The following is a 27,941-nucleotide window of genomic DNA, read 5'->3' on the forward strand; positions in this document are numbered from 1 at the left end:
GTTTTACGGTATTCGTTTTGCGTTTACATTTTTATTGTTAGTTTGAATTAATTTGACAGACAGCATTCGCAGCACCATTCAGAGCTGCCAACTCTCACAAATTCATCGGGAGACACGCAATCGACACTTTTCACACACTTTCACGCCACACATCAATTTTGTCACACACAGAAAAAGACATGGAGACCGACAGACTAGACAGAGCAGGTTAGTTATGATATATATAAAAAAAATCTCAGCTCTCAGATTCTGTCAATTTTATTACGCAATTAAAACAATAAATACCGTTTTGGCGCTTGTAAACGTTACACGACAGATCCCTAGCGCACGTGAACCGATCATCTCTACTAGCTAATGGTAAAAGAAGAGACTTCCATAGATTTCCATGACGCATGCGCGAGAACTGAACTGAAGTAGTTGAAGGAGATCGCAATTCTCGCGCATGTGTCGTGGAAATCTATGGAAGTCTCGTTTCAGGCCAACAAGGAAGAAAAGGAGTAGTCGAATAAAGTCGTTATTTTTGATTGTTTTTTTTTTGCACAAAAAGTATTCTCGTCACCACTGTAGTCACATGGAATATTTAAGCATTTTCTTCATTGACTTTCTGGGCCGTCAAGTGTCATTCCCTTAGGAGCCTATGTGGTAGTTATACAGCTCTCAAATTTAATCAAAAATATCTTCATTTGTGTTCCGAAGATGAACGAAGGTCTTACGGGGTTGGTACAGCATGGGGGTGAGTAATTAATGACTTAATTTTCATTTTTGGGTGAACTAACCCTTTAATATCTCATTCTAGACTGATTCTATTTGTACTGCAAGTATTCAGTTATATTGATCTTAATTCATTAAGTTTTTTATTCATATTTAATTATCCAAAGCAACATACTGAAAATAAATTAAGCTGAATATGAGAGACATGCAACTAGTAATAAGTTCTATTTCAAACGACTATTTGTTACTTTTCAAGCATAACGATAAAACATGAAACACAGATGCACTACAGGACACCTGCCTGTGTCTGTCGCATTGTTAACTTACTCTACATATGCACCTCTAAATCCTTATAACTGGTACGTGAAGGTTATGTGCTTGAAATAAATAAGAGCAACTTGTGTTCAAAGTATCTGCATACATGCATAGTCAATTTAGGTGGCTTTTGCTCACTGCACTCTTGCTCACCACTAACAGATTTCCCTGTTTAATTTCAGGCCATGGCAGACATTTTCAGTCTTTTGATAAACAGATTCGGTGGTCTCATAACCTCCTTATTCAGGTCTTTAGTCACATTCCTATTTCCTGGATTCATTCAACACTGCAATTTTCCCTTAGAAAGAGAGAAAGAGAAAGAGAGAGAATTAGTTGTCCATCTTGATAGATGGTGCTCAGTGGGAGCTACGCACAAAGACAGCAAATTACGCTTGACCCCTGATTGCCTGCTATACGAACCCACTGTTTTCAAAGAGTGCCCAACCTTTTCTTTCATCTTTGGATCTATACAGCTAGAATCTAACATTTTTTTTATTATTATTTTTTTTATGCTTGGATCCCTGTCTAAAATAGATGTTTGTCTTAAATATCTAGGGCTGGGTAATGATGATTTCACAAATTGATTTGATTCTGATTCACAAGCTCTAGATAATTAGATGTGATTTATGAAAATGAGCAACCATGGTTAATTTCCATAAGAATTTTTTATTCAATATTAATTCAGCTCAATTTTTCATAAAGGGATAATTCACCCAAAAGTGAAAATTAGGTAGCACTTTACTTGAAGGGGTGTCCATAAGAATGACATGACACCTTCATGTCATGTCATGAATATGAAGGAAGTTTCATTCATGTTTATGACAACTGTCATTAAGTGTCAATCACTTAATTATGACGTTTTTTAATGCAAATATGACATTGTTTGGTATGTCTTAATGACAACTTGACATAATACATCATAACCAGTCAGTATCTTTGTCATGACTGCTGCGCATCCTCACAGCGGCTGTGAGGAGCGACCTCAGCCCTCGCTGGATGCGCTTTCTCTGCTTCCGGTCATGCTGCATCGGTTTTTCACACCATGGCAGTGCTGCAAGTGTATCAGGCAAAACTACTCCAGTCGATGGACGAGTCTGGCCCGAACCCCGAGGCATTCCATGACCTGCGCAGCGCCACAGATCTAGCTACCGCCCAGAGCATCGGCAGAGGTATGGCTAACCTCTTCATGCTCGAGGACCACCTCTGCTTGAACCTCACAGACATCAAGGAGTGGGCCAGAATGGCGTTTCTCGACTCTTCTATCACCAGCACCGGTCTCTTTGGCCCGGCAGTGAAGGGGTTTTCTGAGAGGCTTACTGAGGCACAGAAATCTTCTCAAGCTATGAGACACTTCCTACCTAAACGCTCCAGTTCTGCTTCAAGCCACTAAAAGAGCACGACTCCTCCACAGCCAGAGAAACAAGCACCCCGGCGCCAGGGCTCCCAACCCCGCTTTGTGTTGGACCCTGAGCCGCCGAAGCCCTCCCTAGCTGTGGAAGGAAAGAAAGAGGGCCCAAGTTTCGTGCTAGCCGCCCTCAAAAAGAGCTTGTCTAAAACTCACAGCTCCCTATTCAGCTCAGGCGGCTGGAGTTTTTCATACTGTAGAGTCAATGAGCCTTTTGTGCTGAACGCGAGCACAAAAAGAGTATGTTTCAAACACACAACACAAGGGTATCAGGTCCCCCTATGCTAGGCAGACTTTCCCCAATCTATGTTAAAATCTTAGCCAGGAATTAACATTATAAAGCAAAGCTACTGAAGTGCCTTGGTTAGCCTTGAATGCATTTCTACCAGACCTCAGGGGACACTATGTCTTGGTCTACCACATATCGGTGGTATCCTATATAAATTGCCAGGGTGGCCTCAGAACAGGCAGCCAGTATATCATGGCCAGAACGCTCCTCATTTGGTCGAATGCCAACCTGCGCTCCCTGAGAGCTGTGCATGCCCTGGGAGACCTAAATGTGGTGTGTGGACATGCTGTCTCAAGACCACACCTCCCCAAGCAAGTGGTCACTCCACTCACAGACGGTTCGCCTGATATGGTGTTTGTTTGGCAGGGCACTGCGCTCACTGCGCAACATTCTTTTCAACGAACAGGGACGTGCTGTCACACCCATGGCCCAGACGTCCACTGTATACGCTCCCACCGGTCTCTATGATCCCTCAGGTCATCAGACAGATCAAAGAGAGCGGATTCTCAGTCCTCCTTGTAGCCCCCCCTCTGGAAAACCCAACCGTGGTTTCCAGAGCTGGCACGCATGATGGACACTGTTCCCTGGCCAGTGTCAGTGAGGAAGGACTCCTCACAGAGGTGAACAGGATAATCTGGAACCCTCACCCTAACTTAAGGTCCCTCCATGTATGGACCCTGAACGGGTATCTGGGGACCTCACAGAAAAAAAGTCTTTAAAGATAGGGTGAGAAGCTCGGACACTCGGGAGAAGCTCAGAGTAGAGCCGCTGCACCTCCACATCGAGAGGGGTCAGCTGAAGTGGCTCAGGCATCTGTTCTGGATGCCTCCTGGTCGCCTTCCCGGCAAGGTGTTCCGGGCGCGTCCCACTGGAAGGAGACCCCGGGGAAGACCTAGGACAGGCTGGAGGGACTATGTGTAACGCCTCGGTGTCACCTCTGTAGAGCTGGAGGAAGGGTCTAGGGAGAGGGAAGTCTGGGCATCTCTGCTTAGACTGCTGCCTCCGCAACCCGGCCCCAGATAAGTGGAAGAAGATGAATGGATGGACGAATGGATATTGGCCGAAATAAGCAATCTTTATACAGTAGGCTTAGGCCACACCTATTTAGGCGCGCTCTGATGTACTCGGCGCCAAGTCAGTTGATTGGGTCGCACGTCTGAGGTGCTCGGCCATTGGATGTGCAGTTGCCGCAGTACAGGCAGTGAGCGAGCTTGACACTCTGCTGTGTTTTCACTGTGCACCTGCACTGTGTTTTAAATTATTACATCAATATTTCAAGGAAAAGGAGTTTCCCCACTGTGTATTAGCTACGCGATACTCATTCTCTTACTCTCAGAGAACCGAGGTTATGTTAGTAACCATGTATGTTTTACAATCTCTTTATGAACTTTTTGAAGCATCAACATGTTAGTTGAATAGCTGTTTATAGCGGCCTCTGAAGCACACAAAGAGCTCCTCTGACTGTCTTAACTGGGCAGAGTGCTCAATATATACTCTAAGAAACAGGCCAGAGTAAGTGTAACTCGCTTGACTTCCGAAACAGGAAGAGCAGACAGCGAAATGACTTGTGCCCTGGATGGATTAGAGGGCACCTTAGGCACATAGCCGTGTCTTGGTTTAAGGGATGAGTTTGCAGTCGTTAGGCCCAAACTCAAGGCAAGATACGCTCACAAAGAGCACTTGCAAATCACCCACTCGCTTCACTGATGCTAATGCTAGTAGGTGGGTGGCCTTAAGCAAAAGTTGTCATAATTCTGCAGACTATAACAGCTCGAAAGGAGGTCCTTTCAGCGCCCAAATGACCATTAACAGGTCCCACGTGGGGATGGTAGGAGGACGAGGTGATTTGAGCCTCCTAGCCCCTTTCAGAAAACTGACAACCAGGTTGTTCCTGCATAGAGACCGGCCTATGTTTGCCATGTATACTGTGACTGTAGAAGGGGTGTTCTTTTAGAAAAGACAGTACCAATGGTACGTCACAAGAAGTTGGGTCTTCTAGCAAGGAATAGCTTCCCAAGCCTTGGCCCTAGTGGCTAGGGGCTGAATAAGTTCGGGAGACAGGTCACTTTGACGCACGATTGGTTTGCGCAGATACGCTGTGACGCCATATGTTTGTGTAGTTGCCACTGCTCAGCCAAATGACTCGCGTAGATTATACTGTATTAATAAACTTATATGGCTTGTGTAGTTTCACTACATTATTTAATAAAGGATTCAACATTCAGAGTAAAATGAGTTTTTCCGGATCGCGTCTAGCAATGCAAAACAAGTGAACCATATCCATAGGGAACACACTTTATTCATATAGAAATGTTGTAGTACACAATCACATACACATTTAGATTCTATTAATTATAGGGTCTAATTGCTTAAACTGTATTATCAGTTTATATCTTTAATTATCTAGTGTCAATTTTTCAGGACTGCAATGAAATAAGGTTGTCATATTGTATTTTTGGGACCACTGAACACTATGGATATTCTTTCACAGCATCAGTTGCATTTAGATCCGTGCCATGGATGGTCTGCAGCAGTTTTGAAATAAGGGAGCATCAGATTTGATCATGTTTTGATTGCACTGAATAAGCTCATACAGTACATGACTGATGAAACCTGCTCTACAACAAGAGGCATTCCCTCAGAGATGAACTGCAGCAGCATATGAGGAATGATAAAACCAGCCACTGAGGGGGTTTGAATCACCCAATCTCAGTTCAGACCAGCCCTGTAGCTTAGCAGGCGCGGGTAGCTTGCGAATTACAGGGCCTTTGAGAATAATGTTCATTCAAATGGATGGGCAGGCAGAAGCAGTATAAAATGGATGGCAGCTAAAAAAATGAGTCTTTCTCTGAGTCCCGACTCTGGTACAACACACTTGTTTTTATATTTCATGGAAACGCAAGCTGTTAAATGCAGACTTATTAAAAACAGTTAAATACAAACATATTTGAAGTTACAAACGGCACTTCCACAATAATTCTTATAATAAGTCTAGAGACAACACTGCCATCTCCTGGCTATATTATCCAACAGACATAATGCTATGGTTTAAAGTTTAAACAGACCATATCCCACACACTACTGTTCAAACCTTTGTGGTCAGCAACATTTTTTTAATGTAATAATCATTTTCAGAAAGGATTAGTGCTGTCAAATTGATTAATCACGATAATCATCTAACATAAAAGTTTTAGTTTTTATTATATGTGTGTGTACGTGTATGTACACTGTATACACACACACACACACACACACACACACACATATATATACGTATATATATATATATATATATATATATATACACACACACACGCACACACACACATAAATGTATATAATAAAATTATAATATACACGCACATATATTACGTAAACAAAAACTTTTGTTTGATGCGATTAATCGATTTGACAGCACTATTAAGGATGCATTAAATTGTGACAATATATATATATATATATATATATATATATATATATATGTATATATATTAATGGTATTCGTATTAACTTTCTATTCAAAAATATTAAGTGGCACAACTGCTTTCATAATTTTGAGCAGGATATCAGCATATTAGAATGATTTCTGAAGGATCATGTGACAATGAAGACTGGAGTAATGATGCCGAAAATTCAGCTTTGCCATTTCAGAAATACATTGCATTTTAAAATGTATTCAAATAGAACACCGTTAATTTAAATTGTAATAATGTTTTACAATATTGCTGTTTTACTGTTTTTCTAATCAAATAAAATGCAGCCTTAATGAAAATCTTCTTTCAAAAACATTCAGTCCCACTTTATATTAAGTGGCTTTAAGTACTATGTACGTACATAAAAAATAAGTACAATGTACCTATTGTGTTCATGTTGTATTGTAAAACACTTTTGCTGCTATTGAGATGTGATATGGGTATGGTTAGGGACAGGTCTGGTGGTATGGGTGGGTTAAGGTGTATGGGAAGGGGCAACAGTGCAATTACAAATGTAATTTATTCAAATTAATTACAGCTGTAATTACATGCAGGTATTTTCAAGATATAAGTGCAATGTAAAAACATGTATGTACACAAAAAGTCCATTGTATCAAATTATTAATTTCAATATAAGTATAGTACTTAAAGCCACTTAATACAAAGTGGGACCAAAAAATCTTACCCCAAACACTGAATGGTAGTGTATATAATAATTAAAGCATAAGCATTTGAGTGGACCCAATTGAAAAACAAGAACAAAAAAAAAAAAAAACACAAATACCGGTAAATGTTTTTACTGTATATTTATAACTAGCATATCAATGTATATCATTATATACATATAGCTGTCAAGATTAATGCAAATTATGACATTGAGGCCATTGTTGCTAAGGATCAAAATATCCAGACAAAAAGAATGACACTCATTAGCTTCAGAATGCCCTTCTAATCTGCATTCTTACATTCCATTCTGTTTGCAGGTAATTGACATTTAAATTGCATGGCAAATGCTGAACTGTACATTTTCAAAAAACAGTGAGATGTGCAATGAGGATTTGTCATTTAAAACGAATGATGGTAACTGGTTAATTGTACAGAGTCAAATGTGTCAAACAATTCCTTTATCTTCAGTGGGAAGAGCAGAAGGGTCCAGGCCACACCGTTTCATCTGAACAGCTATGTCAAATAAGTAGTCATAACATTCACACCTGAAAAATAATCAAACAGGCTGTATCAAAGCAGCTTCACAGTGATAACATGAAAATAATACAACAAGTTTGTTTCTAGAAGAAAATTGCATCAATTTCCACCTAAGTAAGGCAGATCAAAAATATTATTGAATATTAAATGTCCCCAACTAAGCAAGCCAAAAGCCAAGGCAACAGTGGCAAGGAACCAAAACTCCATTAGGTTACAGAATGGAGAAAAAACCTTGGGAGAGACCAGGGGCCTATACCATGAAGCTGGTTTAGGTGGCGAGCCAGCTATGTTTCAGTTTAGTTTGAGGTAACCCTGGGTTTTAGGCACCATGTAAGTGGTTTGGCTTTTAGCACTTTTCATCGCCATAGTAACTCGAACTCCACAGCTAACCTGGTCCGGGGCAGGTTATGTTCCAGGTAAGAGGTTGCAAACCAAACTTAGACCAATCAGCTGTGAGCAAAGTGGCATGTCTGATGCGATAAAGTCACTCCACCTCTATCTACTCCAAATTAAAGGTCACTACAAAGCAAATGATTTTAAAAGACAAAATCTTTTAGTAAATAAATTTGTATGATTTAGAAATGATTCCTGTAATTATTATACCCTTAAACGATCTCACATCAGTTCATCAATTATTATTACACAGATTTTAAATGAATACGTAGTATATAAAGGTAATATAAATATGCTTTAGAATCAATAAATTAAGCTATAAAATGACTACATGTGAGCTTAAATGTTAAATCCCCTCTATACCTTTATCAACTGCATAAACTAACGTCACAACTTTTACTTGCACTGATATACAGTAACGAGACCTTTTCTTTTAGTTGTCCTCTTTCATAGACAGCTATTTTCTTCTTGCTGTGTAAATTTGTTTAAATTCTTAATATTTTAATACTCTTATTTATTAAGGGAATTGGGCTACTTCTCTTGCGAGAAATTAATTTCAATGAGTTTTGAATGAGTTTCACTCTTTCTTATCATGTGATTGGCTGTTCGCTACTGATGTCTGAGCCTGAGTTGACATAGAAAGTTGATGATCAGCATCATGGTACCAAAAAAGCCTAGTTGGATTGGTTTGATTCTGTCAACTGGAAACTAATCCTGCAACCCTGAGTTTGTTCAACTACCACCATGGTACAAGCCCCAGGTTTAGTAAAGAAAAAATGTTGTATACATATACAAAATGAGGTGTGCATTTCATTTTGTAGCTTACATTGTCTTTGCTTTCTCCCAGGTCTCTCCCCAGACGTAGACCCCATGTCTGCGGACGAGAATAGCACAGGAGTCGGGGTACATGTCCATGGCTCGGGCCATGCGCTCTTTCAGGTCTTTCTCCTCTGGGGTGTTCTCAATAATTGGAACAACTAGAGATTCATCATACCTGGGGCCAAAACACATTCAAACAGTAAAGTAAAAGCAGGATTTTAGATGTTTACACAACTGTTCTTTTTTGAGATGTAGTATTATTTGACAAGAACACGTTACATTTTACTCATGTAAAAATGGCATGAGTGGGATCAGTGACTAGTGAAGCATCTAGTGAAGCAGGATGTACAACCTGTAGTTTGAATTGGAGTTTCCTTTTCGAATCCCCTTGATCATCTCTTGATGTGTGATGCAGAACTCCTTGCCAGGAAACATAAGAGTTGCCATGACAGCAGACTTTGAGTGTGTATGGATGACTGCCTGAGCTCCTGTGAAAGAGAATGATAATGCATTCCAAATACAATCCAGAACTGAAACAAAACACTGTGTGTGGAGTGGACACATACCTCTCATAGTGTAGGCGTTCATGAAGAGGGGTGTGCATTGACTTTTCTTTAGCTTCTTCTGTGGAGGTGGACAACTGATGTCCTTCTCATCAATGTCACACACAAACAAGTCCTCAGGCTACAAACAGGAGTGGAATTATAGTTTCTTGGTGTTATTTCTTTATACAGACCAACTACTGATGTGTGGTGCATATGACTCATGAAGAAAAAAGCCTTACTTGTATTCTCTCCTTCTGAACACCTGATGGAGCTATATAAATGTGCTCACTGGGTGAAGAAATAATTATTATATGATGTGCAATGAATTCCATACATATTTAATTACATGAGTACATTAATTAATTTATTGTTGATTTTAATATTTTTGGCAGGCATTAAGTCCTAAACATCACAGTATACAACCACACTGATGCCATTATGTAGAAATCAAAAGAATGACATTTTGAAAAGAAAAATTATTAGATAGTTTGGCATAATATTGTTATCTTAGAAGAAGAAAAAAGGAAAAGTTTTGTCTGCAAAATCACGTGGTCCAACTATTCATACAAGGGGGAAACAAAACAAAAAAGGACATTATTTCATAGAGACTCTGCAGAACCCCCACGGCTGTGTCGAGGTTAATAAGATATTATAATTGATAATTTTACACCACAAATCATATTTATTCGTCATACGGTATAGCCTAAGGCAAAAACGATCTTAACCACGTGGATAATGAGTCAATTTCCAAAAATGTGTTTAATACCTTGCCAATCTTTACAGTGGACTTTTTATGTCACTGTCTGGCCCAAATACCAAGTACATATTGCCGAACACAGTGGATTTTATTACTGCAAGATGCCTTGACTAACCCATGCCGCAGGCTTATTCCTCCCCCGGTTCCTGTCACCCAGCCCAACTCATAGAAGAGTCTGCACAGCTCTGGGATGAGCACACGAGGATGTTCCTGATCCTTAAACGATAATATGTCGTCTCGTTAGGAAGGGTCATTATAAGCTTCTGAGACACAAACAATATCGAGTAAGTTAACTTATGTAACGTTATGCTATCATGACAACACTAGGAACAAGAACAGTATAGTTTTACCCTCTTCTTCCCGTTGCTCTCCGCGTTTGCAGTGTTCACTTCCGACGACATCCTTAAAACCCTGAAAGAAAACTGTATAAAATAATTCTGAACGAAGTTCAAGATATTTACGACATTTCTATTACTTTAAGGCGCAAGCCCAAAACAGACTCTTGTGCAACAGCGGAAGGCGGAAGTGCAGATTAAAAGATAAAAGACCCCCAATCGGACGTCAGTAATGTCTAAAAACATTTTAATAAAGTGATTTTATCGAACAATCTGAAACCTTTATAATTATGAGACACCGTCTAGTATTTGTATTGCCTATTGCATTTTCTTGGCGTGAGTTGTGTTCAGGATATATTGCTTTAGAATATTGATTTTCATGTATGTATGTATGTATGTATGTATATATATATATATATATATATATATATATATATATACAGAGAGAGAGATATATATAGAGATAGATAGATAGATAGATAGATAGATAGATAGATAGATAGATAGATAGATAGATAGATAGATAGATAGATAGATAGATAGATAGATAGATAGATAGATAGATAGATAGATAGATAGATAAACGTGTGTGTGTGCAAATGTGAATAACTTTAAGTAATAACTTTCAAAAAGGTGTAGCCTATATTTCAAAGCAGAATTTATTTTGCTTGGATGCTAAAATGGATGGATGGCATGGTACCATAGTAAAAGTGGTCTTGTATGTGTACTACTTGTGATTTAGACCATCAGAGTGAGTAAAGTGAGGATACCGATTTGTGCTACCCTCTCAGATTGGGCTACCTTCCATCAATACAGAAATAGCACAAATCAATAGTGAACAATGCTATCTATATATCAGATTGTGCTACCAGCATCATATTCATTTGGTTTGAAGCTTTTTTTTTTCAATGTCCATATACAGTGTAGCTACCCGTCCATACCTACTGCAATGCAAATATTTTAACAGAAACTGATTGGTATGTTTCTTCATCGGCCCCAACTCTCTGATACCCATTTAAAGACTTGATTTGAGGGTCAAGACCTGGTTTCAGAGATACCGTTATTAGCTTAGGGTAAAGGTTTGGGTTAGGCAGTTAGTTATGGTTAAGGTTAGGGTAAGGGGTTATATGTTCCCACAAAGATGTGTGTGTGTGTGTGTGTGTGTGTCCATTTGTCTAATGTAAATAACTGTATAATATAATAATGAAACAGGTGGATTTTAAGTACTATCAGAAGGAATGAACTGTCAGTGTATATATGTTAGCTCCAAGTTTCAAGTCCATTTTGTTTAGAATAATAATATAGTAGGCCTATAATAATATACTAGGACAATTTCTGCTTTTGTACATGACTATACAAAATTAACTTCCCCATATGTCACACAAGTTATTAGGCAGTCATTTTAAAACTGTCGCAAAATTATGCAGCTCATTGTCTTCTCAAATGATTACTCAATTATTTAATTTCCTGGAATAAAAAAAAAATCTCCTTTTTGTCACTAGTTTCTTTAGAATTTGCATTTAAACACATGCTGATGCTTGTTACAGTCATTGATAAAATGTCAAGGAAATATTGTCAGATACCCGGTATACAGTAGTTTCTTAAATTCCATTTAAAATCCACAATTTCCAACATGAAAACCAAAACGGCAGTGATCTGACCCGTGATAACCTACTATGAGCCACCTTCAGTCCCTTTTACTTACTTCCCGCATTTGAAGCAGGAAGTGAACATGTATCAGCACACATGGGCGAGGTGATTTTTCACACACCTGAGTCAGCCACACCACTGTAATGTTTGCAGTGACTCAACACTCAGCTTATTTACTCCTACTGCTCAACCTTTTCATTTTGAGAAGAAGCACAGGACACATTTATCCAGACATGCATTTAAGTTAGTCCCAATTTATAGGTGTCTTTATATGAAAAACTTTATAAATCATGTTGTTCATGTTGCAAAACACTTGCTGCTGATGTGGAGTAAGGCTAGGGACAGGTTTGTGTTAGGGTCAGGAGATGTAAGGTCAACTGTGTATGTATAGATGTAATTACAGAAATTGATTACCGTAATTGTTGATGTTTTTTTTTTTTTAATATACATGAATGAAGACGCACTTTGACCATAATTTGATTTAGATCATAGAAACTGCAAATAGTCCAGTAAAAAATAGTGCCTACTACACAGTTTTGAGATGTCTGGTAAGCTAATGCTAGCAGCACATAGCCTACGCAGAGAGAGAGAGAGAGAGAGAGAGGGGGGGGGGGGGTGTGAGAGACAATAGTGAAGGTGTGTTCTTTACAGCACCACCCATCATTGCTCACCAAGTAGCATACCTTTGTCTAAGCATATAAAAGAGGTGAGATACATTTCTAGAGAGTTCAGAAAATCACAAAGGAGAATCTAAGCGTTGTAAGAACCAAACCAGTTCAGAGCCAAGAAACAGGTATACTTCCCTTCATCTAGCACATGCCACAGCACGGACCATGTGGACTTTGTTACTTGTGGTACTAGCTACTGGATCACCAGCACTTCAGGCAGCCCCGGTTCAGGGTGAGTGATGGCAAATGTGTTACTTATTGATCGCAGAGGTGCCTCTGGCATAGTCTTGGTCAAGGCGCATACATTGGCAAGATAAGGATATATTTACGATTTTAATGCATTGACGATATTCTTTGTAGATAAATGTCAGATGTTGTGAGTTTAGGAAAACGGCCCTGGTTGTATTAAAGAAACTTCATATCTTTGGAATGAAATTAAGATCTGATAATTTTTAACTGATACCGCTATGGTTAAAGATAAAGATAGGATTCCTAAAGATAAGATAGCATTCCAGAGTAATGATGTATCTGTAATACAGCCCCAGGATTGTTAAGTTTATTGTACACATATAACACTATATAATAACATAATCTCCTTTACTCAGGAGTTCATTAATCTCCTCCTATTTTATACATTGATTTTGGGCTTTCCCAGATGAAAAATGACCAATCGTGGTAATTTCTGTGGCCGTGACTACTCAACGGTGGTCCTAACTTAGGACTCCTAAGTAGTACAGTGAGGTACAAAGACATCTGTTGTCAAGGTCTTGCGACCAAAGATGACAGTGATCGTCTCACAGTGTTTACTGCTACGACCAACGTCTACTGACCAGCCAATAAAAATGCAACAGAAAATGGAGTATTGATCAACCTGACATGGTGCTAAATGAATACTACTTACCTCAAGCTCCATTTACAAAACTGGCACGCAAAGTCGGCCTCTTTTCCCTTGCCATAACCACATGTTCTCCTCTCTCGCTTCCTCTTTTTTATTTCAGCACACATAAAAAGCACAATAATGACGTGTTATACTTCTATACTAACTTGCGTAGTAGCCTACGATTTAATATGTGTCATCAGTGTATAGTTTATTAGAACCAGTGTGATTTGTAATGATGAATGATCTTGACGATTTTTGGCAAGCTCATACAGCAATCTTGAACCATCAACTAATATACCTAGTGTTTACTTATTCCCTCTTCTGCACACTACAGGCCTATATGATTGATTTCTTTAAAATCACTTGCTGGTCTAAACATTTTGAATTACAAACGAGAGGTCTTTTACAAAGTCGAAGGCTTGCAGATGGTCTAGATGTTACAGATGTGCTCATGTCTGCACACGCAATGAGTCATTAAGAGATTCATCTAATGATACCTAATGCTAAATTGTTCATCCATTACGCACAGAGCCTACATTTGGCCCTCATTTACAAGCTAGTCATTAGTGTGATTATACACGGGAAACAATTTATACATAAATAAAGATTTCGGCCTTTGAATATTTACATTAGTTTCTCTTTCGACAGGACACAGTGGCAGATGCAGCTTTGCTGGTGTTCTCCATGTTGAGGGGAGCAGCAGTTACTCTCTGACTTTCCAACAGGCTTTGGAATTGTGTCAGAGTTTACATTACAAACTGGCAACACAGGAACAGATCATTGAAGCTTACCAAAAAGGCTTGAGAACATGCAGGTAAAGAAAAGAGTACAATAGCCTTAGAGCTAGATAACATGTTGCGACATAAACACACTTCTTTTGATTTTGCTTAATGGCAGTACTTAATTTTTTTTTTTTTTTAATGAACCCCACACCTTTGTTTAGATACGGCTGGATTGATAGTCAAAATGTCACGTTCCTCCCACACGTTAATGCTCCAAACTGTGACTCCAGTTCCATGGAGGTCACCTTTCACCCTAAAGCAGCAGAATATCTTTCTGATGTTTACTGTTTTAACCCATCAGGTGAGTGTAAAGAGAATGGAGTGTCTTGAGAAACAATATAAAAACATATATCTTGTTGACTTTTCATTTTCCTTCTCTTTTAAAAGATTCATCAAACTGTGAATATACTGTTAAAAGTAACTCTGAAGGTGCAACCAAAGGAATCACAGCCACAGAAAGTAAGTTCCCTTTCTTATTTTGTGCCGTGCCTCGATTTAGTTTATGTACTGTACTTTATTGAAGACATTTTGAATGATTTTGCTTAGACTTGGTGTATTAGCTTTACCTTTTGAGTTGAGGGGTGTGTGTTGTGAAGAAGCAAGACATGCAGCAGACATACACTTCATTGTTCATAATCCAACCACACCTAATCCAGAACATTAGTCATATCTCTGTGACCTCAGAGATTTTTACGCACCTGCAGTACCACAATGAAGGAGGAGCAAAAAAGTTGCTGATTTGACTTGAATACTTAGGATGTAAATACTTGTTCATTATTGTTTGTTGTTTGACCATTCACTCTAACATAGTAAAGTATCTGCATAGTCAGTAAAACACGACCATCTGATCTTCTATTTTGTTTTGGTGTAACCACAGCAATGCAAAACACTGATGTGTCACTTAAATATTTAAGCTGTTTGACTAATATGTTATGTAATTTCTTGCAAAGATGAAAAGCCACATGAAGACATTCTTAAAGAGGTCAAGACGGAGGGTTTTCTGGTATATTTGGAGGAGATAATGGGAAGAGTAAAAAGAGAAACTTCCCCTTTGGATGGCATGGAGGTCCCCAAAACAGTTCTTCCTGATGTGGACATGAAACCGTCTACTGTTCCTGCCTTGGACACTAAAGGCCCTGCAAACAAGCCCAGTTTTGAGAAGAGCTCATCCTCTGTTGCCCCCAGTGTCTTGTTCCCTGATACAGAGGGAAGTGGATCAGCATCAGAGCCTGAGCCTAGTCAATTCACAGTAAGGCCGATCACCACAGAGGCTGATGAGAAAAAATCAACACAAGATACACTTGAGGTTCCAAAAGTGGCTAAAAAATTGAACACCAGTTCTAAAGGTAAATGTCCTCACAAAATCCACACCACATAGCCGTCTTATATATTCGGCCAACATGTTTCTGCCTCAGAGTATCTATCAATCAATCAATCAATCAATAAACTAACCAATCAATCAATCAATCAGTCAATCAATCAGTAAACCAATCAATCAATCAATCAATCAATCAATCAATCAATCAGTCAGTCATTCAGTCAGTCAGTCAGTCAGTCAGTCAATCAATCAATCTACAGAGCAACCAATCACCCACGCCCTACATTTCGAGTTTTAGTAGACTAGGATGACATAATACTTCCAAAGTTACTTAACACAATAAGTTAGTCTCACAATAAGTTAGTCACTTAAAGTTAACAGAATGTTCAAAAGGGACCATCAACATAAGGTTTGGATTCAGATTTAAGATTTAGATCCATCTTTTCGTATTTAGATCCATCTTTGCACATTTAGTTTGTCCATAAATTATCATTACATAAATAAGCATTTTAATTGACATTAATATCATCAAGTGGTACATAACTTAGATGCCTAAATATGTTGGTCAATTTTGTAATACATAATATTTTGTTATCATGTCTCTTTACTAATGTCTCTTCAATGCAGGAGGTCGAGGTCGAAACCTTCATCCTTCAACTAGACAAGGGGAGGGACCATCCAGTAAGTTCATGTGAAAGCACTGCAGTTGCCATCAGTTTCTTCACTTTTTATTCAACTGACATAATGTAAATCTGTCAATTTACAATGTTACTCTCCTTTGCAGCTTGGCTGATAATCTTTGCATTCTGTGTGGTTATTGGAGCCATTGTATGCATACTTGCTGCTATTGCCACTAGAGACAAGTAAGTTTTCTTATTAGATTTTTTTCTTCTTCAGTAAATTCATTACAATTATCAGACATTGAAGCCTGGCTTTAGTTTACTGTAACTCCTTACTTAGGTGGTATGGACCGAGACGGAGCACAAACATCACGACTGAGGACCACAACAAAGACTACAGTAAAACAGAAACACTGCCATTGTCAGAGAAAGAGCAGGAGATAGTGGCACTGATGAGTGTTACGACCCTGAATGGTAAAACAGAGGACATTACAGCTACCTGTCTGGATGAGCATGAGAAAGAGTATTTAATGTAACACAGATTAAGCCCATGGAGAGAAATGGCTAACATTGCCAGAGCCTGAGCCTTAAATAAAGCTCTCGAAATAGATCAAAATAATAATATTAATACACAGTATGCCAAATGCCAAAAAGTATCTTTAAATAGTAAAAAAAAAAAGTTGAGACTGTGTAGGTTTGAAAATTCTGCTGTCGCTTTTATTTGCACTGATTTTTTTTTTTTTTTTCAAAAAATAGTGCAACATTTTGTTGCTTCAGAATTGTTTTTTTTACATTTCATTTTTTTTTTCCTTTTTAAAGTATTATTTCAATAATAGAAAATGTGTATTATCTCTTATTGATTGACGATTAAGAATGATATGGTGAGAAAACATTTTATACTGGTTTTCATCTGTTGGTAAGTACTATGTACTGTGTGAGAAATGATGCATTTTTTGAATGTTAAACATTGGCCTGTCTTTTTTAAATAGAGATACCATATCCAGTTTGTATTCCAAAGAGGCAATTGTATATCTTGCATTTTTTTTTAAATTACCCATAAAGACATATTTTGCCAGCTCCCTGAGCACATGTTTTTCAATAAATCTACAGATTTTAATCAAATAAATTTGACACCCATTGCCTAAAGACTTGAAAATTGAAGAAAAACCAGAAACACTTTGAGACAAGAAGCATTGCCTTTATTTACAATTTGTTATAGGTATTTAATAGAAAAATAGAGGAAAAAGACAAATTTAAAAAGTCGACAGTTTGGTAGACAAAGGTATACAATGTCTTTGTAACCAAACAGAGTTGCACAAATAAAAATAGTCACATTTATACCAAACATCACAGTACTAGATGTGTCAGGCCCTGCCCAAACAGATATTCCAACAGTGCTCACATTTATATTACAGATCCCATATCTATTTTTCTGCACTCTACAGGACTGTCAAATCTGTAGCAAGCCTGGTTAATAATTATTAGTAATTTGACTTTTTCCCCTAGTGCCATTATCCCTAACAAAATGTTTAACAATACACAAATTTTGAGACAAAATAACAGTGAAAAATATGCTTACATTCCATACATACATTCAGTGTTTCACAGCCACCTGTTCCAAGTGGTGTATACGGTATAGTGATAACTAAGACAACCTGTTACACGCTAATCTACCAAGTAAAATAATATACTCAAGTGAATACATGAATTGCTGTTGTTTTACAAAACAACAGACAAAAAAGAGTTGAAATAAATACCACACTTCAGTTTGCATGAAAAATATATCTAAAATATGACAGCATATATATGTGTATTTATTTATTTACAGAAAGTGCAAGGAGGCACTTTAATGAGAACATTTTAAGATTCTGGTGCGACAGAGGAATGTTTATTGTGTTGCTACAATAATTAAAAACTCTACTAAATTAAATGGTGCAGATTTAATGATAAATCTCAATTCTGTCATCTCACAACATGCTACCAACCTGAGTACCAACCAACATAAGAGCCTCTATTATCAGCACATATATAGAATCCATTCAACTGGACGTAATGTCTGAGTATCCAAAATGGCTCCTCAGAGAATCAAACACTATTAATGATCTACGATCCAAGAAAAAGGGATTGCATTTGATATTATTGTCATAAAGTCTTCTGGCTGCACCGTTTGCAGTTGATGTCTTCAAGGCAAGATTGCAACTTAGCAAATAAATAACATAAATAAATCGAAAACTTAACAAAGCACACAGATACGTACAAAACCTACACACATGCAAGTCCCTTCCCTCCAACAAAAACACACATAAAGATCTGAATATCTTTTTATGCAGTCCACTATGTAGGATATTAAAGCCACCATTCCTTTCAGATAACACCAATCAACTCAACTTTATGTCTAATCGCTCTGTAATTGTTGACGTGGCATTTACGTCGGGTGGCATCTAAAAATAAGTGGCAGCATTTAGAGGCAAACCACTATTTCTGAACCTCTAAGTACATTGGTAAGCTCTTATAAGAGGCTGATCTGGAGTGCCGCCACCAAGGGTTAATCCACCTTAGCCAAGCCAAGCCAGTCAAAGGTATCTTCAGCAAACAAACTGCACTTCTCTCCTCCTGCCACTAGTAGTGCTCTAGGGTCAGTCAGGGGTCCCAGGCTGGACAACCCATTGTGATCCGTCTATGTGGTAGCCTTAAGGCAGCAGGTTTCAGATCGATCGCCAAACCCAAGGCATAGAACTGTCAAAATCCTTGAGTGTGAAACATAATGTATGAGGCTAAACCAGCTGAACCACTACGAGCACCAGCTACTTTCGAGCTATACATTCTCTTCCCTTTGTGAATCAAATTAACTGAGATTGTCACACAAAAGTCAGTGCTTGTGCATGTGAAAAGTTCTGTGGTAACTTCTGATTGTTTATTTATATGTATAAAATTAGCATTTGGTTTTCACCAGAAAGGATAAGCTTGTGGGACTCAGGATAAGGCGGAGCTGGATCTGTGTGCTGTGTTACTCGCGTATCCATGGTTCCTCCTCAACAAGTGAGAACTCCGCAGGGGAACCATTTGAGGCCAAGGTTACCTGAAAGCAATTATCAGGGACAACTAACTGTTGGACCAAGGCACAGTCAAAATGCATTAACCGGTGCTAACTAAACTGTTTATGGTTTGGAGCAGAGAGTCTGATATATTTAACAGTATGATTTATATCCAAATTCACAGAAATGTACCCACCACAAGACAGATAATAATTAGCTGCAGCGGGATTCCTTACAGAATGCTGAAAGACTGAATACAGATAGAGAAAATCATTTGAATTATTATATTTTGTATAAACAAACGTTGCATTTTTTTTTCCTTGTTGCAGTGAATCTCTGCCCAAAGCTAATCTTCTAAAAGTACCACGCGTGCTACCACACAGACCTATGCATTTTTGAAACACAGGGTCAAAATGGCTACTCAAGTGCAGTGAAAAAGAGGCAAACACTGCAGTTTTCTTACTGATGGAAAACAATCACTTTTCTGTCAAGCTTAAAAACGTTCAGCTTGAAAGAATGAAATAGCAGCCTTTGTCATCTCAAAATGTAGATGGTAAAAATGAGATGAGAACAGCCAAAGGCAGATTGGCATTAGTACAATACAAAAATTGAAATGCATAACTGTATACACGCATTGTCAAAATAGATCGTATCCAAATACTGATAAGGATATACAAAGCTTGCACAAAAACTGCTATTTCACCAGAACCAGAACAAATAAATAAACCGTATTTATTTATTCTATTGTTTTGTTTCATTTCTTATGCCTTCACATCAGGAATGATCAAAAAATACAAAAGTGTACAAAAAAAAAAAAAATCACAATGATAAATACAATGTCGGGGAAAGAAATAAAAGCATCTACATACAGGTTTCTATGTCTGTGAGAGTGAAATGTACCTTGCAGTCATCTATCTGGACCGGCTGATAGGAGTTGTGAGATGTATATACTCCGTGGTTAGTGTTATTCTCAAAAAAAGATTGTGTCTTGGCCATCTCAAAGTCATCTGGCCTTTGCTGTGCATCAAATAGGTCGAGCTCATCTTTGGAGAGGTGGTACACGATTCCCGCCCCGTAAGAGTCACCAACGACATTGACTGATGTTCGGAAACGGTCCCTGTTTGAAAAAGCAGGAGGAAACAAAGAAAGGTACCACATCTCTCCAGGCTAAACGACTCCAAATGCCGATAGGGCTTGTATCAACATGCAAAGCAAATGGTTAAATATGCCATGACACTAAATCTTGAACTGGAGATACTTTTTGATCTTGAGCTAAAATTTGAGTACCACTAAATCAGCAGGGCAAGAGATTGATTTAACTTACAGTAACCAGTCGACTGCTACCAGTAAACTGATGTCTTGAGTCGGTAGTCCCACAGCTGTCAAGATCAGAAGCATCGTCACCAGACCAGCACTGGGAATACTGGCTGCTCCTACGCTAGCGAGAGTCGCTGTAAGGCTACAAACAAAACATACATGTTTCATTTGATTAGTTGCAAACTTTAAGAATAATGCATCTCATTCATGTGATTTTATCAATATTTGTTTCAAACAAGTAGCATGCAGAGCACTAAAGGAATAATTGTCCTAAAAAATCAAATTCTGTCAATCCAAACTCATGCTCTGCATGTGATTTGTCTTTTCTGTGGATCTCAAGAGAAGTTTCAAAGAATCTTCAAATAGCTATTGCTACGACAGTCACAAAGCGCCCGCGCCCTCAGATCACTTGGACGTGGCTGTGGTTACAAGAGGTAAAAGCGATTTAAATACTGTTCGTTTCTCACACCAGCCGCTCGTTTCGTGTCTTAGGCCATCAATGTGTACTTACATTTACGAGTCAGTAAATCATGTTTAATTTGGACTTCTCTGTGCATGCTCTAAGGTGGTGACCATATACCTCCATTATATGACTGATAGACACGAACGGTTTGACCTAAAAATATCAAAATTGAAACTACTGCAAAAACAAAGACACCTCCAACTTCGATGCCCTTGAGGTAAGCTAAACATACCAAAACTTAATTTCAAAGTGAACTATCCCTTGAAGTGCTGTTACCAGATCAAGTTCTCAGGAAGGGTACCAGAAAGAGTTCTCAAGAACTGAATCAGTCCAACTCTTAAAAGGAATCACTATTTTGAGCTGATTCTTTTCAATGAACCAGTTGCTTGGATTTACAAATCAGATTGTTCTATCATTCTTAACGATGTGAATGTAAATAACATAGCTCACAATTCAAATGGACTACCTTTATAATGCTTTTTAGATGTAATTTTAAAAGCTTGTAGACGTGATCACTAAGAATGTTGTATAGCAAGAATCTTCTGTTTTCGTTCCACAGACAAAAAGGTGGTAAACAGGTTTGGAACAACATGAGGATGGGAAAACCATGATTGAATTATTTTACTTAGCCACCAGTGAATAATAGACCCCTTTTCAGTTAGTAAACATGCTGAAGTTTTTTGTGGGCGGAGCTTAGGTGGTGGTAGAACGGTCCCTCTGGCTGCTTCCCTAACGTTAGTTTGCTATTTTTGTTAGCTTGTTTTTAACAATGACTGGACAAAATCCAATTTTTTCTTAATGTGCAAGGTCACTCACTGTCCAGGGCCACGATTGTTATTTGCAAAAGCTAATTTCAACGAACGAAACATTAACGTTAACGCTACCTCCGGTTGAGTGGCCTGACCTCTAAACATAACATTACCTGATAGAGAAACAGAGCGAGAAAAGAAACTGAGGGCATATAAATCTTTAGATGCCTGTAAATATGTGCTGAATGGTCATGTGCAAGACTTGTGTGGATATGATCCACAGTTCTGCCTAGCCAGCGCCAAGAAGAAGACAATGTAAAGAGTGACATCACAGTACAATTTTAATGAAGTGAATATTTTCGAGAAAAAAAAAAGAACACAACAAGATGAGATTTAATAATAATAATAATTTAAGCTCCTTATTATGTAGCCGAATCTGTGCTGGTTTGTATTGGTCGCCTCCAGTTTTCCCTTTGTTTTGCCTCCAGCTAACACGTACCGTGGCATAACTGTGACGTCAGCTCGAAATTGGTCTATAGTGTAAGGCACAAATTTACATGTATTTCTGTGTCTAGACGTTTGGTCTTACCTGACTGTCACTATCTGACCAGGATCAAGTTCTATTCCATTCATCTGGGCAATAAAGATGGCCGCCACTGCCTCATAAAGCGCTGTACCGTCCATGTTGATCGTTGCTCCAACAGGTAATACAAATCGAGTGACTCTCTTGTCAATGCCGAGATTTTCCTCCAGACAGCGGAAAGTGACAGGTAATGTCCCAGCACTACAAAAGAGGCATATCAAGATTTCAAGAGTTATTCAATTTCTGAAGATGCCAAATGAAACAATAGCCTTCCCTCTCTTAACTCGATGTGTCTAAAAATTCCATGGGACAACTCGAGGAAAAGTTAAATTATTTACCTAGAAGCTGTTCCTAAAGCGGTGACCCAGGCCTGGAAAATTCCCATGAAGAATGTATATGGGTTTTTCCGAACAAAAACAAAATATATTAAGGGAAGGAAAATGGCTCCGTGAATGAAAAGTCCGACGATGACAGTGATCATGTACATTCCAAGCTGCTTGGCCACCACCTCCAGATCATTAATCGATATAATCTTCCCACAGATCAGACACGCAATACCAACGGGGGAATACCTGTTACAAAACAGAGACGTGCAGCAAAGTCAAGAGCCTAATCAGCAGATTAATCAGTAATTGAATGGCAGGAAACAAACTGAGACAGAAAGTCAATTCAAAAGAGTTAAAGGTTAACACTACTGTTCAGTAAGATTTATCAAAAATACTTTTATTCAGCAAGGACGCATTCAATTAAACACTATTAAAGCACTACTGAACAAATGTGACAATAAAGACATTTACATAATGTAGCAAAACAAAATCTGCTTTAAATAAATGCTGTTCTTTTGAACTTATTAGCAACTGTTTTTGACATTGATAATAATAAGAAATGTTTTTTGAGCAGCATATTAAAATGATTTCTGATGGATCATGTGACACTGATGACTGATGCTGCAAATTCAGCTCTACCATAACAGAAATACATTACATTTTAAAATATATTAAAATAGAAAACACTTTTAAAAAAAAAAAATGTTAATAATATTTCACAATATCATTGTTTTACAGTATTTTTTATCATATAAATGCAGCCTTGGTGAGCATAACATTTATATATGTCAGTTAATAAATCAGTCAAATGGACTACTAAATGTAGAAAATGGACATCATGTAAACTTTAATAATCATAAAAAGCTGACCACATAATCATGCCGACAAGCTTCATAACGATCTCGTTGAGAACGTTGAAGAAATCCAGCATCAGCTTGGCCTTTTCTCCCATCTTTCCCATGCAAACGCCGAATGCCACAAAGAACCCAATGATACCTAGAGAAACACACAATGCCACCATGTTAAAGTGAAGTACATGACTATTATACATACGACACTTTCATGCATATATCATGGAATCAAAGCCATCTGATACCTAACACATTCATGCCGCTCTTGAATTGAAGAGACTTTTTGATCACATATTTTGCTGCACCCTTGGTAGAATTTCGTCCAAATCGATTTGGAACTGGAGGAGGAGTTACTTCTACTTTGTTAGTAACAGTCTGGATCTACAGAAAGAGATTGAAGAACTGTTTATTATTAATATTTCAGTCCCCGTCAAAAATAAAGATCGACAAAAATAAAGTATTAAATTAATAAAATAATAAAAAGTCAAAAGCACATTGGATACACACACCTGTTGGAAACAAGCCTGAACAAGATTTTCTGGAAAAAGATTTCTGATGAGATCAAACAAGGCATCTAAACTGGACACTTCATCATTCTTTTTCCCTTCGCCCAGGTTTGCCTTCAGTTTGGGGTTACCGGGGTGGATGAGGAGCACCAAGATCACCCCAAGCACAGCTGCAATGACGGTGGTAGACATGTAGTACACCATGGCTCTTGTGCCCAAACGACCACTGGACTTGGCATCCAACCCTGCTAATCCTACAAAATAAATACATTTATTTAGCTATCATTAGTAATACTAGTTGCTTTTTCACAAGGCACTTTTACTAAAAGTTATAGACAAAAGTTTATCAGATTTATAATTATTCTATGTGATTAGTGAATGAGTAAAAACAAATTGAATTGACTTTTTTTTTTTTTTTTGCTAACATGTTTAAACATGTTCTGCTCACATACTACTAAAACTGATCCGCCCTAAATTTACTAGGCATGCTTTTTATTTTATTTTATCTTATACTGAATTACAAAGAAAGTTGAAAGGGGAAAAAAAAAGACAGCCGTTTCAAAATCACCACTTCTGTAGCTATTCCATATTTCAAATTGTAAAAGCTATTATAAAAGCCATAACATTGTGGTTATTACTTTGACCCCAAAGTCATTGCATGCAGGTTATTTCTGTGTCCGAATTCATTTCTGATGGTCTTTGAGATACATACGTATATTAATGGTCAATATACCAATATCACATTGCGGATTAAGCTATATTATACTTAGCAAAAAAAAAGGATTATTTTTTTTTTTAGAATGATGGCATTGTTGGAGGTGTTCAGCAAAGCGTATAACAGTACCTGTGATCAAACTTGAGATGATCAGAGGCAAAATCACCATTTTTAACATCCTCATGAGAATGTCACCCGGGAAGGCAATTACCATAATGACATCAGGGGGGAGTGGTGATGCGTACCGCAGTAGCATACCAGCTACTGAACCTGCTATCACACCTGAAGTAGACACAGAAAATCACAGTGAACATCAGGGTACAGAAATTATACATTTCATTGAGAAATAATATTGAACCTCTTGCAAAGTTTAACAATATCAGAACACAATTGTTTCTTGAACGCTGATAAAAGTACCATTGATTAAGATTCTGAGATTTTTTTTTTATCCAAGATAAACCTTTCAGCCACTCAGTGGACTTTGATTAATGAATGTCACATACAAACAACAACAAAACCATGGCAAAGTTCCTCTTAATAAGCATGGCATAGACTTTCATAGGTCAGAAAGTCAGTGTAAAGTAATTGTAACATAGCTTGAATAGCTGTTCAGTTTGCATTTTAAAACACTGATGTCTGCAATCATTAATTAACACACTTTGGTCTATTTCTTCTGGTGCACATGCTACGTCAAGCCTTAAAACTACATAATGATTGATATACTGGCTGGCCCTAAACATATATACAAGTGGAACAAAGGCCTGCATTACAAAAAATAAATGAATTTGGTACCACTTTATTTTACAGTGTCCTTGTTATCTATTTTACATGTACTTACCATAGTAATAACAGTAAATTATGCATAATTACAGGTACATGCAACTAACCCTCAACCAAATCATAATCCTACCCTAACCATGTAGTAAGTACATGTATTTGCTTAATATTACTGAATACTTAGATATATACTCACACTGTTACAATGACACCTTAAAATAAAGTGTAACCAAATTTATTTCTTAATCAGGCTTGATTTATTTGATAAATTTTCAATGAATATGTCTTGAATTGGGTTTATATTCGTATCCCATTTTCTTCTCAAGAAAATGCATCTTGTTTTAAGGATGTCTATATATTCCTATGCAGCCCGTTCTCATCCCAAGACGTCATCTAACTGACGCTTTTGACCATACGTCAACATCCGACGTTTAAGGGCATCCTTTAACGTCAGTTAGATGATGCTATCTAACCCTAACCCGACCCCAGACCTAAACCTACCCACTTCATCTTACTGACACTAAAGGTAAAGTGATAGCGTCATCTAACGTCAGATGTTGATGTATGGTCAAAAGCGTCAGTTAGATGACGTCTTGGGATGAGAATGTGTTGCCCTATGGGAAAACAAACAAAAATATTGTTTAACAAAAATTAGCTTGTTTTCACGTGACGTCACGCCACTGCGTTGCCATGGCGCGAAAAGCAGATGGAGGGCAGGAAGTGATTTTCTACATTAGGAAGCACTATAACACACTCAAAATGCCTATGTTTTGTGTCATTTGGTTGCTCAAATCGATCAAACCACGAGGAGTTTTTATCGTGTGCCCAAAGTTGTTGTTCATAAGGGGGGAAAATATAAGAAATTGACAGAAAAACACCGGGAAAAATGCCTTGCAAACCTACGTCTGCGGTCGGGAGGAGCCGAATGGGAAAATGTCCAACGCGTTCTCATCCCAAAGCGCCATATAGGACGCTTTTGCAAAAGCGTAAATATCCAACGCACATGGCACCCTTTAACGTCTAATGAGACGCTTCGGTTGATGGTTAAGTTTAGGTATGGTGTGGGGTAAGGGTTAGACCACTAGGGGGCGCCATCAGCCCAAATATATCTGCGTCTCATTTCACGTTAAAGGGTGCCATGTGCGTTGGATATTTACGCTTTTGCAAAAGCGTCCTATATGGCGCTTTGGGATGAGAACGGGCTCAAATGCCTGTGTGTGTGTGCAGTGATCACTTCGTCAAATGTGAGTTAATACATTATTTATGTGGCTTATAATTACATTATTCAGGTGTTTAAATACACTTTTGTGGCTGTTCGTGTAATGTACCAGTTTCCGAACTTTGTAAAGTCAAAGTATGTCTGTAAGACGAGTTAGTTGCTGATATCTACAGCCTCGATGGCAGGAAAATCTCTCAATTCAGTTGAAAATCGCTCCTCTTCATAACGTAAGGATCACGTCCAACATGTATGTTTCGATTTTCTGTTGATATATTTCTCTTGTAATCGCGTCTAAAGTAGTACATTACGGATTTTCCTCCATCTCGTCCATTGCGCTCTTCACTCCTTGCCCTCCATCTGCATTCCGCGCGTCAACACAATCATGTGACTGCAAACCACCTATTAACTGCTGTATAATGTGTTAATCCAAATCTATTAAACGTATTGTCTGATGAGTATCATGGAGCAATAGTGTTTTAACATAAAAAACTGAGTCTAATAAATGGATGGCTGCATGGCCATATTGCATTTGAAAGCTTTCCAGTATTTATAATGGTCATATCCATGCATATTTTACCACAAACAGTATACAAGTGTTTTTTTTTCCATTAGCAAATTGTTAAAATAACAAAAATGCTAAAGTGACTTGCCAAGGATTGTGAGCGTAAGTAGCATGTTCTTCCTGAGTTTGTCACATAAGCCTCCACACATGGGCTCATCAGGTGTTGTAGGAGGGTCCAAATGATTCTCATGCATTCTGATCTCCACTTGCTTCTGCATTTTGTTGGCACTGGTAGACGGAAGAAGTGGAGCAGACAGTAAAGTATGTCAATATAAATGATCTAATCAAGACGGTCTAGTACACAGTGTGAGCTACACTTGTGAAATCAAGTCCTTCATGAAATTATCACTTGAAGCTAAATTTATTCATTGTCATAGATACAAATTGTTGTTGGTGTCAGTTTGTGGGACCAAAATATGTTTGTGTATGAGATGTGCTGCAGACACATTGACACAGAATGGCAATGCTGTGTAATATATCTTGCGTTCATATCTTACATTTCGTTTTGGACATCTTACAACTGCACGTATTGTACAGATGCAATCGATGTCCATGAACCACAGACTGGAATGCAAATACAAATATAATGTTCAGCCCATTCTCATCCTTTAGCGTCACATAGAACGCTATATGACAAAACGGCGCTATACTACGCACATGCCACCCTTTATCGTT

At 38.1% G+C, this 27,941-nt stretch overlaps 3 protein-coding genes across 4 annotated transcripts; 1 reads left to right on the forward strand and 2 right to left on the reverse strand.

The window, feature by feature from the left end:
- Nucleotides 1-5,580: 5,580 nt before the first annotated feature.
- On the reverse strand, nt 5,581-10,445 carry apip (APAF1 interacting protein). The gene is made up of 7 exons (XM_039654384.2): nt 10,261-10,445; nt 10,026-10,126; nt 9,393-9,441; nt 9,175-9,292; nt 8,961-9,096; nt 8,616-8,783; nt 5,581-7,404 (listed from the first exon to the last, which is right to left on the reverse strand). Exons 1-7 carry the CDS (start codon nt 10,309-10,311, stop codon nt 7,305-7,307), a joined length of 723 nt encoding a protein of 240 aa, XP_039510318.2. The 5' UTR covers nt 10,312-10,445; the 3' UTR covers nt 5,581-7,304.
- Nucleotides 10,446-12,560: 2,115 nt separating this feature from the next.
- On the forward strand, nt 12,561-17,247 carry cd44a (CD44 molecule (IN blood group) a). The gene is made up of 8 exons (XM_089129274.1): nt 12,561-12,795; nt 14,092-14,257; nt 14,387-14,526; nt 14,613-14,684; nt 15,176-15,571; nt 16,171-16,224; nt 16,328-16,406; nt 16,504-17,247. The coding sequence occupies exons 1-8, from the start codon at nt 12,729-12,731 to the stop codon at nt 16,697-16,699; spliced, it is 1,170 nt and encodes a 389-aa protein (XP_088985400.1). The 5' UTR covers nt 12,561-12,728; the 3' UTR covers nt 16,700-17,247.
- A 104-nt stretch (nt 17,248-17,351) lies between these two features.
- Nucleotides 17,352-27,484, reverse strand: slc1a2a (solute carrier family 1 member 2a). Of its 2 annotated transcripts, none has more exons than XM_039654380.2 (10): nt 27,355-27,484; nt 24,838-24,990; nt 23,997-24,247; nt 23,733-23,868; nt 23,506-23,632; nt 22,649-22,882; nt 22,317-22,511; nt 20,523-20,657; nt 20,099-20,315; nt 17,352-19,242 (listed from the first exon to the last, which is right to left on the reverse strand). In XM_039654380.2, exons 1-10 carry the CDS (start codon nt 27,482-27,484, stop codon nt 19,171-19,173), a joined length of 1,650 nt encoding a protein of 549 aa, XP_039510314.1. In that variant the 3' UTR covers nt 17,352-19,170. The 2 variants fall into 2 exon arrangements, with proteins under 2 accessions (XP_039510314.1, XP_088985390.1); XM_089129264.1 differs by having other exon boundaries at nt 17,352-19,244; nt 20,080-20,315.
- Between the last annotated feature and the right edge of the window lie 457 nt (nt 27,485-27,941).

Source organism: Pimephales promelas, chromosome 1, assembly GCF_988280905.1.
Source record: "Pimephales promelas chromosome 1, fPimPro1.hap1.1, whole genome shotgun sequence".
Classification (NCBI taxonomy): domain Eukaryota; kingdom Metazoa; phylum Chordata; class Actinopteri; order Cypriniformes; family Leuciscidae; genus Pimephales; species Pimephales promelas.